We start from the raw sequence: 16,224 nt of genomic DNA on the forward strand, positions 1-16,224 counted from the left end.
AAAAATAATAGAAAAAACAGCTTGTAAACAGGCTATAAAAGTCGAATGAACAAAACCATAGTGATTTCTTTTTAACATCAATAAAAAATAGAAATAGTTCAAAATACAAATACTCATAAATCGTGATTCAAGCATAAAAAGATCAAGAGAACATAATCAAAACAACAAAAACGATCCAAAAACAGAATGAAAGAAAGGGGCGTAAATGACACACTTTGCAAGTTTCAAATTTGAACTTGATTTGTTAATTATCGAGTCGAGCTCCAGTTATCGGTCGAGTTGATTTCAAACTTAGTAATACTTGGCTCGAATGGCTTGTGAGTCTTATCGAGCTTTTCATATTTTTATATTATTAAATTACGTTATTACCTTTAATATATATTATTAACCCTAAGCATAATTATCAAGTTGAGCTCAAGCTTGAGTATAAAATTTAGTAAAAGAGCTTATAACTTGATTATATCTTAAAATTAGATGTTTGATTGAGCTCAATATGAGTACCGAGCTCTGAATTTTGAGTCAAGTTCAAACTTGAGCTTGATAATATTCAGGCTTGGCTCGATAATACTCCTGAAAATATAAATAAAATGATTTTTCCTCTAATAACATATTTGGCAGAATAGGTTGAATCCATTAGTTTCCCTTTTTTTGTCCTTCCAAACATGATATGAATTTTGGGAGAAGAAATTGTAAAGATTTTATGCCTATAAATTATATCTAATTTGGAATGAGAGATTTAGTTCAATGTTTACCAAGAACGTGTATGGGTTTGGTTGGAGAAACGAAAATTAAAAAGCAAATTGCTACTTATTTAGTAGGAACAAAATACAATTTTGTTGGAATGCTAAATCTACTTTGGGAAACTTACATATTGATAGTATTTGTGTTTATATGAATACATAATTCAATGTAGATAAATTCTGAAATTTGCGAGTTGTTTGTTTTACTCAATAATTTTATAATGAACTGTTTGCCAGTCGGATTGTTGGTCTCATTGAATTCAACCTCTAGCATTCCTTAACTGGGATTGTGCATACCAATAGAGCTCTAGTTTGGTACCTGTTATTGCCATGTTAAATAAACTAGTCGATCCATTGATTGCAAGTGTAGTTATGGTGCAAAATCCGAAAATGGATTTCAAACCGATTCTTTAAGAATTGAGAAAATTTTTTCTTTTAGAAATTGGACTCGGAGTGTTATAATAATTGCTTGTTCCACTACATTTTGTTTTACTATATAAAATTATTATTTTATTATTATATATAATTATTAAAAAGTGAATGTAATAATATGTTATAGGAAAATCTATATATTTTATGTTTAAATAATATATTTGAAGAATTATGTTTAAATATTTACTCACCTTCAAAAAGATTGAAAATATTAAAGATAAGTAGCAAAAAATAAATTTAAGTGGAGCAGGATGGAGATGGATACATTCAATATCTATAGAAGTAGTAGTAGTGATTTTCAACATTATATATCTATAGTCAGGGGTGACGCTAGAAATTTTTTTAGGGGGATTTGAAATTAATTTTTAATTTTTAATAATCTATATCTTTATAATTTTTAAAGGATTACATCAAAATCTTATTATTGTTAGGGGGTCAAAGTGCTATTTTACTATTAATTTAAAATTTTAAAACTTTTTAAAGTGCTTAAATAGACAATTTTTTATGAGTTGAGACCCCTGTCAGCCTCTTAGATATGCCACTATCTATAGTAAAACAGGGTGAATAATGAAATTGAGTATGCCAACGATGGAGTAGTAGTGATGAATTTAATAACATCTGTTTCGATTCCACTCTATTGCCATCCTTATTTACACTAGTTTTTATTACATTACATTGAAGTAAAAGGGCCTAGTTACACTAGTTTTTAACTTACATTGAATTGAAGGACCCAGGTTTCTTCCCTTGTAATTTCATATTCTACTTGTATGTTTTTCATATATAGTTTCTTGTGAAGAAGACAGTTTGTAATACTCCTTCGTGTAGTTCCAATTTTTCTAGAATTGCAGAGTGGAAATTTTGTTATATTTCAAAACTTAAAATGGAAAATTTTCTCTCATAATTTGTAGATAATGCACGACTTACAAAACTGTACACAGAATCCTTGAACAATTTTGCTGAGCAGGTGCACCATCCTTTTTCATGTCCTTGGTGGTCTACACATCTTTTAAGATATATATACTTAAATTTTGTTGTGACCTAAACCACTTCAAATTTCTGAAACCAGCTTGAAAATCATGCTGAATGTCAGAGATTGAAAGAACTCTGGAGAAGAAAGGATGAATATATGAGCAAAGAAGAGGTAAGCATCTTTGATGCTGACTTCCTTTAAAGTGATGTTGGTGTGCCAATAAAAGGCTAAATGTTGAAACTGGGGCCTAATGTTTTAAGAGTTGTTTACAGAAGGACTAAACATTTTCAAAAGTGTTAAAATAAAAGCTTCTCAAATATTATATATCTGAGTATTTTTATTATAAATTGAGCTGAAGTGCGTAAAAGACCTTTATTTAAACACTTTCGTAAATGTTAAGTTTTTATATGATTATTTTGAAATATTTGACCTTTAAATGAACAACTCTTAAAATGTTGGGTTTTAATTTGAATATTTAATCGCCAATATATAGTTGATGGAAATGAAAGAGAAAATGGCTCCATAATCTTGAGGTGAATTCCACAATCTTGTTGGGGACTGTTTTAAACAAGTTGCATGACAATGAGAAACTGAAATTTCTGAGCAGGAACTTAGGAAGGCCATGGAATTGCTTGAGAAAGACCATGCGAAGGAAGTTGCGGAGCTCGAGGCTAAAGTCAGGTAAGTTTCGGGTAACTTGCTCCTGTATATTCTTGTTGGGTTCGGTTCTTTAGAGAAAATTCTTGGAAAGGCATCTATAAAATAATAGATAGAAAATTTTCAAGTCTTCCTTCCATTAAATAAAATTTCGAAAACTTTATAAATTAACTTCGTCTTCACTATTAAAATACAATATTTAAAATAATATTTGTTCCATTAAATTTTGTTTTCAAATAATTAAAACCAATATTTAATGGTAAGATTTTTTTAAAAAATTAAAGTTAATGGAAAAATTAATCAAAATTCAAAGTTAAATGATTAATTTCAATTACATAAAAGTTGAGTGATAATAATTAGCAATTTCAATATCCACTTATAGTGTAGTGGTAAATTTATACTATAAAAACAATTTATTTGTTTTTTCATAATAAAACAACTTTTAATTATAAAATTGCTCCATTTGTAATATTGAATTTTGTCATTGATAATTAATTTTAATTTATTAAAAGTGTTGAAATAGTTTTTTTAAACTCACTTCTAAATCCCAAGTTTATTATATGTAATAAGTTTTTTTTAAAGAAATAACCAAAATTTTATATGTAAAAACTTTTATTTTCTTAAATTTCTTAATAATCTTTCTAAATTTTAAAAAGATAAAATGATGTCATGATATTCTTGATGGGTTTGGTATGGTTATATTCTTGTTGTTTGTTGATTTGTATTGCATGTGTAGTTGTAAACTTTAAGTCAAATTTTGTTAGTAGTGTATATATTTGTGATAAATTGTATATTTAATTCATGTATTTTTGAATTGGCTAATTTTAGTCTTAATATTTTTAAATTAAATAAATGATAAGTATAGCAATTAAAATCATTTGGTTAAATTCTACTATTAGTTAGTTATGTATGAGTATAAAGTTGTAGATTTAGTTTTTGTTCTCTAATTGAATCGTTCTACTATTAGTTAGTTATATTGTATTTTGCATGTAATTATATGTCATTATATGTGATTTTGAAAATAGTTCAACTTATTGAAATTAAAAGATTAAAATATGTTATAAATTGTATACTTTTTATACATTTGAAAATTAATCCTTTACTTTTATTTAGTGAAATTTAGTCACTTGACGACTATTAGACTCATATTTTTAAGTAAATTTTAATAATTGAAGAGTATGGGAATTGAATTTCAAAATTTTAAAAATAGAAGCCTTAGGCAACAATGGAAATTTTAAGATTAAAATAAATAAATTAAAATAGCATGTCATGACCTGTTTATTTATTTCCCTAGGAGTGTTACTTGAATTAACGCTAGGTGTATTTGTTGTTTGATTTTTATTGTAACAAAAAAAAAAAAAAGGCTAAATTTTCATAATTTACGCAACCCAAACTTTATTTTAAAGAAAGTGACCCGTCCCATCTCACATCTTATATCCCCATCATCACTCCTAAGGTCAACTACCTTCCCCTTTCCCCCCAAAATTTCAAATAACCCGCACGGGCAACACCCCCACTAGCGCTCGTTCTCTGCGCGTGCGATATCATTCCGTTCTCTTCCTCTCAGGTCGCCTTCTCCCGCCCCACCGCTCCTGCTTCGGTCCACCCGATTCCTGCCCCAGTTATCGGTTCCGGTCCTGCCTTCAAGTTCTCGACGGGCCAAACCAAAACCTATAAACAAAACTATTGAATGAGGTAATTTTGAATGCCTAAGCTAATAGATTTCTTCCTCAACTATGAGATTTTTGAGTTTTTGATTTGATTTGTGGTTATCTGATATCTGATTCTGCAATATTATTTTTTTTGTGGCGTGTTTCGCATACTGTTTTCAGTTTACGTTTTTTGATTGTTGTTTTCTCTTTCTTGTTTGAATTATAGAGTTTTAATTTGGCTTTGTAATTTTGCAGATAAGTTTTGTAAGTGATTCAGTTCACATATTTCAATTAAAAAAAAAGTTTGTATTCTAGAGTTTTTATTTGGCTTTGTAATTTTGCAGATGAGTTTGTAAGTGATATCGTTCACATATTTGAATTAATTTTTTTTTTTGAATTATAGAGTTTTAGTTTGGCTTTGTAATTTTGCAGATGAGTTTTGTAAGTGATTCAGTTCACATATTTGATGTGTATATGAATTCGAATTCGAGGAAATAGTAAAAAATTGTTTATGGATTTTGTTTTGATTGGTGTTAAAGCTACTATGGCGCTGGATTATGTTCTGCTCTTGGCAGAACACAAGGATTGATTATCTTAGCATCTTAATGAATATATCATTTCAAGTTTGAATTGAACTTGCTGCCTTTATCGCTTTCTCTTTACTAAAGGACTTGTGTAAATTTAACTTGCAGGAACAAAAGGTGCAAGACCGAGAAGTTGGATGACCTAGAAGGACCTCAAGAGTCAACCTCTCAGGGTTTGATGGAAGAAAAGTTAGGTAAAGTTCCTTAATTTGGTTAGCTGCCCCTCTAGTTTATTTGAAGCTTGGGTCCCCTCCCACTTCCTGAACTTCAGCGCAATTAACTATCTGGAGATCTGCTCAGAAATACCTCAAGTTAGTAATGAATAATAGGAGATACAGGAAGAGAATGTTCTGGTTGGGACTAGTCTATTCTTAAGTTTTAATCTAATACCCCATTGATAAATTCTCAAATAAGATGTGTCTGTTTTAGATTTGCCGTATTGAAGAGAAAACGTATCAAATTACTAATGGCTTTTAGGAGATACATGAAGATTTGAACAATTTGGCTAGAACTTGTCAATTCTTAAGTTTTAATCTAATCTGCTGGTAGATGCTCAAGTTGGATGAGTCTGTTTTAGATGGTTTCCCATACTGAAGCTTTCAAAGTTTTAAACATCAACTGACTTTATTTGTTAAGCTTCATGAAGTTGTTTTCAAATGATACTGCCTATCCAATGCATGCACGCATCAACATATTCTTGCTCTTTCTTGGACTGTGTTCCGCCCCCTGCCCCCCCCCCCCTCCGAAACTTCTATTGAGAACACCTACTAGAAAAAGGCTTTTGCAAAAGGATTAATATCTGTGTCTAAAGATGTTTAAAACATATGTCTCTCTAGTGATGGAGTTGCATGCTATTGCATTTCACTTTGAATGTACTGTACTGTTAAAGAAAATGAGAAAAAAGGTTTACGTACATAAATTGCAACTACCCAGCAGGTAAGTTTAATTTGAGTTTAGTACTTGCTTTCTTTGCTAATTTCACATTTTATGCATTCGGGAGTATCCTTGAACAAGGATACATGTACACATCCCGGTTCTTTTGGACAAATGTGCATCCTTTGTGGGCAAAGAGTGGATGATGAATCTGGTGTAACATTTAGTTATATACATAAGGTGAAATTTTCCAAATGAGAATAGCAATAGTTAGCTGTGATTTTTATTGATTGTCTCTTGACTAAGATGTGGGGAACAACGGTACTTTGCAGGATTTAAGGCTCGGTAATGATGAAATTGTTCGATTACGCGGCACGGACATGAAAAATTTGTTACGTCATAAAAAGCTTTACTTAGTTCTTGATTTAGACCACACGCTCCTTAATTCTACTCAAATCAATCACCTAACAGCTGAGGAAGAATATTTGAAGAGCCAATCTGATTCTCTTCAAGGTATGTTTTGTGAAACTGTTTAACTTCTCCTGTCTTCAATATTCTTGTACCGTAATTGTTTGAATTCCAATGCTTGTATGTTTTCTCATGAAATTCAATTTTCTTTTCCTGGCCGCTGCCTTTATTGCTTCGCGTTTGTGTATATTTTTAGATAATATGTGAAAATAAGCTTTGCTTTCAAAGTTTGGTTTGGTGAGTCTAAACATATATCAATTAAGCCTCTGAGCGTAAAATATTTTGGTAGGTTTTGACCAGACATTTTTTGTCGTAAACTGTTGCATAATTTTTCATTCTAATTTCTCAAGTTATGTAAAATTCTCAACAGAAGAAACTGCAACATTGTTGTTATATGCCGATAAAGCTTATGTACCCTTATTTCAGGAATTGAAAAATCAGCAAAGGTTTTACTGGATGCATCAATCCTTTTTTGGACAATGCTATATCGTGTGGAATAAGTTGTACTTGGACTAGGATAATGAATTGTAGCCAAAATATAACAGTGAATGTGCGATCTTAAACTCTGATTTTGAGATATAAATTAACTTTTAAAGAATTAATCAAATTTGATGCTTTGTATTTGTTGCTATCAGTTTAAGTTTGGTACTTGTTATTCTTAGGACTGAACATCTAGTCTTGTATTATCAAAGCTTAAACCGAACAATAGAAAAATGACAAGAAACCTGTGTTGCTTGAATGTAATGAGTTTCAAGTTTTGCATGTCACATTAGTTGGTGCTCATACATCATCGATCTTCTTTTCCACTCTCTCTCTCTCTCCATATATATATTCTCGTGTGTGTATCATGTCTTCAATCTACTTTGATGGATTTACGATCATTGTGCTCTTTGGTATTCCTGGACAGATGTTTCAAAAGGCAGCCTGTTCATGTTGGAATTTATGCATATGATGACCAAATTGAGGCCTTTTGTTCGTACATTTCTCAAAGAAGCAAGTGAGATTTTTGAGATGTACATTTATACAATGGGTGATCGACCCTATGCATTAGAAATGGCTAAATTGCTTGATCCAGAAAAAGAGTACTTCAATGGCCGAGTGATTTCACGAGACGATGGCACCCAGAAACATCAAAAGGGTCTTGATGTGGTACTAGGGCAAGAGAGTGCTGCCGTGATCCTTGACGATACAGAAAATGTGAGTTCACATTTAATAAGCTGACATTGTGTTTCTTGTTTTAAATTTGTAAGTATATTTCGAATATGATGTGTGAAAATTTCGTGAGTGCAATGTTTTTTAGAACCGGACCAGTGGTCAAACTTGTCAGGCCATTAGTTCGTTGGTCTGGCAGGTTCGATTAAAAAATCATTAAAATTTAAAAAAAAAATCCTGTTTAACTGGTTTTTTTGCCTAGTTCAACCGGTCTGTACCCGTTCCCAGTGAAACTGGTTCAAAGCCATTCTCCTGACTGGTACCCCTACTGGTTCCCAGTCCAACCTGTGTGACTGGCCATTCCGGTCCGGTGTTGCTTGAATGTTTTGAGTGCTGAACCCTGTTATGTTTTCAAATAAAATTTGCTTAGAAGCTCGATGAAGTTATTGCCTTCTCTTATTGTAGGCATGGCCGAATCAGAAAGACAATCTGATATTGATGGAGAGATATCATTTCTTTGCTTCGAGTTGTCGCCAATTCGGCTTCGATTGCAAGTCTCTTTCTCAGTTGAAGAGTGACGAAAGTGAGCCCGATGGAGCACTTGCTTCCATTCTTAAAATACTTCGACGAATCCACCATTTTTTCTTCTATGTATGTAATCATTTTTTATAGATGTTCTCTATGTGTTGTGGCTGGATTGTGAATTTCTTTTCTTTATTTATTTATTTTAAACTTCTTGCAGGAACTTGATTCCGATCTTGCTAGACGAGATGTGAGGCAGGTATACTTTTTGTTATCATTTGAGATTCAAAATAGGTTAAAGTACCTAAGAGGTCCTTCTACTATAGGGATTGGATCTATTATTAAATGGATCAATTTAGTCTCTATATTATTAATAAGAAAGAATCAAATATGTTCAAATTGTAGCAGAGTTTACTCTATTCTAATTTGGCTTTATTTGATTTTTTTAAATAGAGATTAATTTGATCAAGGCCTTATAGTAGAGGGACCAAACAAATATCTTTTGCTTCCGGAGGGGATGTTCGTCATTTAGTTCGTCTCTGAGCAGGGGCAATGGGAGAGGGGCTGCCCCCTTTGCCCCTCGAAAAATGCAAGAATTTCAATTTACTCATGTTGAAAATTATAAAGATATAAATTAATACAACGGTGAAATTACATTTTAACCGTCATAAAAATATGTAACTTAAAATATGTAACTTCATCTTTCCCCCTTCCCCCAAAAAATTCAGCTTTACCCCTGACTCCGAGTTTTTCTTCTGTATCCTACAGGCCCTGAAAACAGTTCGTGCGGAAGCATTGAAGGATTGCAAAATTGTTTTCAGCCGTGTTTTCCCCATGAAATTCCAGCCAGAGAATCATCATCTATGGATAATGGCAGAACAGTTAGGAGGTACATGTTCGACCGAAACTGATTCTTCAGTAACACACGTCGTTTCAATGGATGCTGGAACACAAAAGTCCCGTTGGGCTGTGAAAGAGAACAAGTTTTTGGTCCATCCGCGATGGATAGAAGCTACAAATTTCTTTTGGCAGAAACAACCCGAAGAAAACTTTCCAGTTAGCCAAACAAAGAATCAATGACCATTAATTCATTAATGTAGTGTTTTCATCTTAACAGTCTTTGGTAGTTTAAATTAGTTCTCTGATTACCCAGGACTCGAAATTCGATTTTCAAACTTGGTTCGAGCTTTATTTTTAAAAAGTGATTCAAGATAAGAATTCAATCGTTCAAGTTATTTCAATTGTTTACTTGGTAAAAGGAAATTTGATTTTTGTGTTTCTGTTAAATGTGATTATTTGTGCATTGAGTATGAGTTTAGATTAAATATTCTTAATCTTAATTAATAAAAGATATGGGTAAATTAGGTTAAATTTATTAAATTATTAGTAAGTTTACTTTTTAGTTATTTAATTTTAAAAGTTATGATAATTGAATTATTTGAAAGTTTTATTTAAGTTATTAGGTTAGATTCATTAAAACTTGAGTATCATTTGAATATTGAAGTAAAATTTAAGTATCAAATTGAGACAAAAAATTAAAATATTAAATTAAACATTTAAGCTAAGCTTAATTACTAATTTTATTACGGTTAAAAAAAGATTAAGTAAAAGGAACTCTCTAGTCCTTAATTTTAATATTGAACAAATTGGTTTTATCAAAAAAAGTTAAGTAATTTAATCTTTATCAAATTTGAAAGTAAATAACTAATCACAATGTTAATATTTTTCTTCAAATATACATATTTTTATTGATATAATAATAAATTAACCTTTAAATTTTATACATTCTATCAATTTAATTTTAATTTAACAAATTTAACTTATAATATTCATACATTCTATCAATATCTATATAAAATATATAAATATCAAGAGTTAAATTTATTATTGATATTGCATTTGCATTCTAACCTTTTGAGAGGACAATAAAGTTTTTTTTTAACCAAAATTTTAATTAATTTACAAAGCACGGGATTTAAAAAATCTTTTTCCTCTTATTTGAGCATAGTCACAGAAAAATGGCGGCAACTAGCGACCTTTACATGGATTCGCTTCTTTCTGGTTTCGATCAAATTTACGAGGTAAATCCCCCTGTTTATCTGTTTTTTTTTTTAGTTTTTCATTTTCTTTTGTCTTGGCTTAATTGGGTTGTAAATGGCGTTTTTACATGGATTACGTGAGAACTTTTTCAAATTCCCAAAAAGATTTAAGCTCACGAAATATTATCCTTGGCAATTCCTTTCTTCATTTTTTATGATGGATTAATTGAAAGGAATTTATTAGCTCTTTGAGTTTTTTTTTTTTTTGGATTATGCAGGATTTCAAGAGGAGAACCGAAGAGATTCAGTTTCTGAAATCAAATTGGAATGCAGAAATAAAAAGAGGAGAGGCTCTTAAAATCACTTGTGATTCTCTAAAACAAGGTTGTTTTCCTTAAATCCTTTGTTATTTATTTGAGGATCATAAGTTTCATAATCTGATCAAAGCTTTGAGTTATAGTTTTGTTTGGTACAAAGGAAAAAGAAAAGGTGAAGATGAGAAATGTAAGGAAAGAAAGGGGTGCACCTGGCTTGATTTGGTAATTATTGAGCCGAGGTCGAGCCGAATTCAAGCTTACTAATACTTGGCTTGAATGGCTCACGAGCCTTATTGAGCTTTTCATATTTTTATATTATTAAATTACGTTATTACCTTTAATGTATATTATTAACAGTAAGCTTAATTATCAAGTTGAGCTTAAAGTTGAGTACAAAATTTGATAAATGAATTTAATCGAACTCAAATAGCTTGATTATATCTTAAAATAGATGTTCAATTGAGCTCAAGTCGAGCTTGAACTGGACAGTATTTGGGTTGGCTCGATTACACCCCTAGGGAGTATAAATAAAATGGTTTTTCCCCTCTTAACATATTTGGCAGAATAGGTTTCGGAGGGAATTACAAGGTGCAAATCCAATTATTTTCCTTTTTTTTTCTCCTACCAAACATGATGTGAATTTTGGGAGAAGAAACTGTAAAGATTTTATGCCTATAAATTGCATCTAATTTAGGATGAGAGATTTAGTTCAATGTTTACCAAGAACGTGTATAGGTTTGATTCGAGAAACAAAAATTAAAAAGCAAAGTGCTACTTATTTAGTAGGAACAAAATACAATTTTGTTGGAATGCTAAATGTATTTTTGGGAACTTACATATTGATAGTTTTCGCGTTTATGTGAATGCACAATTCAATGTAAATAAATTCTGAAACTTGTGAGTTGTTTGTTTTACTCAATAATTTTATAATGAACTGTTCGCTAATCAGATTATTGGTCCCATTGAATTGAACCTCTAGCATTCCTTAACTGGGATCGTGCATACCGATTCGAAAATCGTTGAGATAGTGATTTCTGGTAATAGAGCTCTAGTTTAGTACCTGTTATTGCCATGTTAAATAAACTAGTCGATCCACTGATTGCAAGTGTAGTTGCTTGTAATGAATTAGTTTGCATGTAGTGGTTTCTATGGTTCAAAGTCTGAAAATGGATTTCAAACCGATTCTTTAAGAAAGTGAGTTTTTTCTTTTGGAAATTGGAGGCCGAGTGGTTATAATAATTGCTTGTCTCACCGCACTCTGCTCCACTATATAAAATTATCATTTTATCTTTATATAGAGCTCTGCTCCACTAGCATTCGTTAACTGGGATCGTGCATACCGATTCGAAAATCGTTGAGATAGTGATTTCTGGTAATAAAGCTCTAGTTTAGTACCTGTTATTGCCATGTTAAATTAACTAGTCGATCCACTTATTGCAAGTGTAGTTGCTTGTAATCAATTAGTTTGCATGTAGTGGTTTCTATGGTGCAAAGTCTGAAAATGGATTTCAAACCGATTCTTTAAGAAAGTGAGTTTTTTCTCTTGGAAATTGGAGGCTGAGTGGTTATAATAATTGCTTGTCTTACTGCACTCTGCTCCACTATATAAAATTATCATTTTATCTTTATATATAATTATTAAAAGATGAATGTAATAATATGTTATAGAAAGATATATATATTTTATGTTTAAATAATATTTAAAAAATTATGTTTAAATATTTACTCGCCTTTAAAAAGATTGAAAATATTAAAGATAAATAGCAAAAAATAAATTTAAGTGGAGTAGGGTGGAGATTATATATCTATAGTAAAGTGGGGTGAGTGATGGAACAGAGTGTGTCAACCGTGAAGTAGTGATGGAGTTAACATCGGTTTCCGTTCCGCTCTATTGCCATCCCTAGTTACACTAGTTTTTACATTACATTGAACTAAAAGGGCCTAGTTACACTAGTTTTTAACTTAAATTGAACTAAAGGACCCAGGTTTCTTCCTTTCTAATTTCATATTCTACTTGTATGTTTTTCATATATAGTTTCTTGTGAAGAGGACAGTTTGTAATACTCTTTTGTGTAGTTCCAATTTTTCTAGAATTGCATAGTGGAAATTTTGTTTGTTCAAAACTTAAAATGGAAAATTTTCTCCCATAATTTGTAGATAATGCACGACTTACAAAACTGTACACAGAATCCTTGAACAATTTTGCTGTGCAGGTGCACAATCCTTTTTCATGTCCTTGGTGGTCTACACATCTTTTAAGATTTATTTACTTAAATTTTGTTGTGACCTAAACCACTTCAAATTTCTGAAACCAGCTTGAAAATCATGCTGAATGCCAGAGATTGAAAGAAGAACTCTGGAGAAGCAAGGATGAATATACGAGTAAAGAAGAAGTAAGCATCTTTGATGCTGAGTTCTTTTTAAGTGATGTTTGTGTTCCCATAAATGGCTAAATGTTCAAATTGGGGCCCAAGATTTTAAGAGTTGCTTACATAATAGTTAAACATTTTTAAATGGTCAAATAAGGGTCAAATATTTTCAAAAGTGTTCAAATAAAGGCTTCTCAAATGTTGTAAATGTTAGGTCCTTATATGACCATTTTGAAAGGTTTGGCCTTTAACAACCCCTAAAAGCGGCATTAATTTGAGCAGTTAACCGCCAATAAAATATGGATGATTGAAATGAATGAGAAAATGGCTCCATAAAATGTCTTGAGGTGAATTCCATAATCTTGTTGGGGCTAAAGACAACTGTTTTAAACAAGTTGCATGACAATGAGAAGTTGAAATCTCTGAGCAGGAACATAAGAAGGCTATGGAATTGCTTAACAAAGACCATGCAAAGGAAGTTGCGGATCTAGAGGCTGAAGTCAGGTAAGTTTCTGGTAATTTGCTCCTGTATATTCTTGTTTTTTTTGGGGGGGGGGGGGGGGGAGGTTCCTTAGAGAAAAGTTTTCCAGTGAGGGTGCCTCCCATGCTCTGCCGAAAGCCACTGGAAGAGGTCTGGGGTTGGAACCCCACCAAGGGCAAGACACTCACATCACATCTTGGTGAGTGGTTGTATGTCCATATATGGTCGAGGCACTCTAGGCTCTTTGAACTAAGCCCTTAGGGTAGCTGCTCATGGCAAGTTAGTTCTTGATAGAGTACAGACAAAACCCTCCCTAAGAGACAATACCTTCGATTATTGGGAGATCAGATTGGCTGTCTGGCGGAAGAAACTTCGAAGATTTCTCCCAAAAGAGCCAACCCCCCTCAAGAATTCTGTTTTTGTGGCTGTAAATATAATTTTCCTTCTTTTAGAGGTCTTCTACTTGAAAAAGAAACAAATGAAGCAACCATAATTCAGCTGCGTAAAGATTTAGCAACACATACATCCCATGCACAAGTGCTATCAGAGAAGCTGGATCAACTACAGTCTGATGAGGAATCAAAATGTGAGATCCTAAGTTAAAACTGTTCAATAATTACCAACCTGATTTTGTTGCATAATCTTATAAATACTAAATATACATTACAGATCTGCTCGAGATTTGGGACTTAAAAGATTGTCTGCTGATAGAACAAGAAGAGAAAAATGAGTTGACTAAGAAACTACAGGAAGCTGAAAAGGAATGTAAGTTTGTGATAGGTAAATATTAAATCATTTAACACCGGGTTTTGATGAAACTTAGTATGCTAGCTTAATTAAGAAAAAATCTTGCCTGACACTATAATAGGGATTTCTGTAACTCTTACTCGAGTTCATTGCTTAAGAATCTAGGATGTTCTTTCGTATAATGCCATTGACATAATTATAATGAGTTTGCTGCAGTATTGATCAGCAGAACAAAGCTTGGAGAACAACAACAAGATTCAGCTTCAAATCAGCAAGTTGAAACACTCAAGCTGAAGATTATGAAATTAAGAAAGGAAAATGAGATCCTCAAAAGGAAGCTTTCCTCTATGGAAGCGTGTTAGAGGTGCAGTACCTCAAACTATATCCTTCATGATTTGGAAACCGAGCTGTTTACCATTCAACTTTATGCAAGTTTAGTTGGCTGCAATATTCTAGGAAAAAAATGCAGTACATATACAAGTCATAACTCATAATTGAATGCTTCAATTTTCCTTTAAAATTCTTGACTGTGATACCATGGAAAAATTTTAGGTGGAAATAAGTATAGGGGTAGTCTATTTGTTACCCTCATATACAGTTAGGTTGACAACTAGTTGGTGGAATGACACAAAATCTGAATTGGATTAAACTAAATCTATAAAATAACAGATAGAAAATATCATTAGATTCTTTTATTGTCATCACTATTTTATTTTCTTAAAGAGTTAATTGCACTAGACATTCTTAAATTATAACCCTTATTCTAAATTAATTCCTAAACTTTAAAGCATTTTAGTTATATCCCAAATTATTGATATTTTTCAGTAAGGTACTTCAGTTACTAAAATCGTTAATTTAAATGTTAAATTATTGATATTTATCAGTAATGTTAAATTAGACATCATATCTAATGTAGCATAATTGAGTCACAACGCTTTTTCCTTGTTTAAAAATGACAAATTGGTGATTTTTAGAAATATGATACATCCTAATTTCCTCCAATCTCAAATGAGTCCAGTCTCTGATTTCTTAGAAATCTTAAAGGTGTATGAAAGGTGATTCCGAAATATATAATTAGAGAAGAGGTGAGATACCTAGGAAAGTATTATTAATTTGTTTTTGTTTTTAATTGATCAATAAGCATCATATCTGTGATCTCTTGTTTCATCAACTTGAAGAATTTATTTACTAATAGATGCATGCAGATCCTTAATGATTTATAAGTTTCATATATATATATATATATATTATTGTTACTAGAAGCATGGAGTTCATTAGCAGGGAACCAAATACTAATCCAAATTAGTTTTTGTGCAAACTAGCTATTAGCTGATGTTAAATATGTGATCTGCTTCTTGTGTTAAATTTGCTTTCTGAGGGCCACAACTTGCTAATGGGGCTGAGAATTGTACTTACAAATATTAAATAAAATATACCAAAAAGAACATGAAAGATAATCTTGTGCCAGTAAAAATTATTCTATTTGATCATTTATTCTTCTATATTTGTTTATTTGCTATATATATATATAGCCCACTGTGGATTTATTATTAAGTACTCTGATGAATTCATCAATGCTTATTAGTGTTCTTCCCTGGACACCAGATGCCTGAACAAGCTACCCTTGGTTGTTTCATCACCTCCTGGAATTTCACCTTTCCATTCCCAACTGCACGAAACCACCACCACAAGTTAATCATAACCAGTGGCGAAGCCAGAACAATTTTTTAGGGGGTGAATGAAATTTTAATTTTTTATAGTCTATATTTTTATAATTTTTAAAGGATTAAATTAAAGTTTTATAATTTTAGGAGAACTAAAGTGTAATTTTACCTTTATTAAATTATAATTTTTAAAAAATTAAAGGGCCTAAATAACAATTTTTCATTTTAGAGGCTGGGAAGCTTTGCAAATCCGAACCTCGGATTTAGTGTAGTTGGTTCCTACAATCTTTTTAGCAAATCCAAGATTCGGATATTGACATTTGCAACCCTTTCCAATTATTTCCAAACTATGGTCTCATTTGTACCCAAAAAATAAGGATAATATATTTTTGGCTTATCAACTTGACAATTAGGTTTACTTTAGTACATGTATTTTTTTATTTTGGTGTTTAAACTTGGCAACTAAATTCATTTTGGTCCTTAAATTCAAAAAATATAAAAGTTTGATGATGACAAGGTATAATCTTAAGAGTGACACATGCACTATTATAATAATT

The 16,224-nt window shown here is 31.5% G+C and overlaps 2 protein-coding genes across 4 annotated transcripts; both read left to right on the forward strand.

The window, feature by feature from the left end:
• The first annotated feature begins 2,764 nt into the window (after positions 1 to 2,764).
• LOC108475083 (RNA polymerase II C-terminal domain phosphatase-like 4) lies at positions 2,765 to 9,313 on the forward strand. Its single transcript, XM_053026358.1, has 7 exons — positions 2,765 to 2,823; positions 5,144 to 5,229; positions 6,215 to 6,421; positions 7,284 to 7,573; positions 7,994 to 8,179; positions 8,271 to 8,309; positions 8,819 to 9,313. Exons 1-7 carry the CDS (start codon positions 2,765 to 2,767, stop codon positions 9,128 to 9,130), a joined length of 1,179 nt encoding a protein of 392 aa, XP_052882318.1. The 3' UTR covers positions 9,131 to 9,313.
• A 563-nt stretch (positions 9,314 to 9,876) lies between these two features.
• Positions 9,877 to 15,883, forward strand: LOC108475623 (protein At-4/1). 3 transcript variants are annotated; one of them, XM_017777606.2, is made up of 9 exons: positions 9,877 to 10,131; positions 10,368 to 10,473; positions 12,564 to 12,619; positions 12,722 to 12,799; positions 13,206 to 13,279; positions 13,709 to 13,842; positions 13,926 to 14,036; positions 14,220 to 14,367; positions 15,609 to 15,877. In XM_017777606.2, the coding sequence occupies exons 1-8, from the start codon at positions 10,069 to 10,071 to the stop codon at positions 14,363 to 14,365; spliced, it is 768 nt and encodes a 255-aa protein (XP_017633095.1). In that variant the 5' UTR covers positions 9,877 to 10,068; the 3' UTR covers positions 14,366 to 14,367; positions 15,609 to 15,877. The 3 variants fall into 3 exon arrangements, with proteins under 3 accessions (XP_017633095.1, XP_052882363.1, XP_017633096.1); XM_053026403.1 differs by having other exon boundaries at positions 9,879 to 10,131; positions 13,926 to 14,021; positions 15,609 to 15,883; XM_017777607.2 differs by lacking the exon at positions 15,609 to 15,877 and having other exon boundaries at positions 9,882 to 10,131; positions 13,926 to 14,021; positions 14,220 to 14,657.
• The last annotated feature ends 341 nt before the right edge of the window (positions 15,884 to 16,224 follow it).

This window comes from Gossypium arboreum, chromosome 3, assembly GCF_025698485.1.
Source record: "Gossypium arboreum isolate Shixiya-1 chromosome 3, ASM2569848v2, whole genome shotgun sequence".
Lineage (NCBI taxonomy): Eukaryota > Viridiplantae > Streptophyta > Magnoliopsida > Malvales > Malvaceae > Gossypium > Gossypium arboreum.

Bases quoted from the DNA above. Each gene is read 5' to 3' on its own strand.
- LOC108475083 (XM_053026358.1), top strand. From the start codon at position 2,765: ATGGAATTGCTTGAGAAAGACCATGCGAAGGAAGTTGCGGAGCTCGAG. The intron at 7,574-7,993 runs GTGAGTTCACAT...CTCTTATTGTAG, and splicing joins TCCTTGACGATACAGAAAAT to GCATGGCCGAATCAGAAAGA. The intron at 8,180-8,270 runs GTATGTAATCAT...AACTTCTTGCAG, and splicing joins TCCACCATTTTTTCTTCTAT to GAACTTGATTCCGATCTTGC.
- LOC108475623 (XM_017777606.2), top strand. From the start codon at position 10,069: ATGGCGGCAACTAGCGACCTTTACATGGATTCGCTTCTTTCTGGTTTC. The intron at 10,132-10,367 runs GTAAATCCCCCT...TGGATTATGCAG, and splicing joins GTTTCGATCAAATTTACGAG to GATTTCAAGAGGAGAACCGA. The intron at 10,474-12,563 runs GTTGTTTTCCTT...CATAATTTGTAG, and splicing joins TTGTGATTCTCTAAAACAAG to ATAATGCACGACTTACAAAA.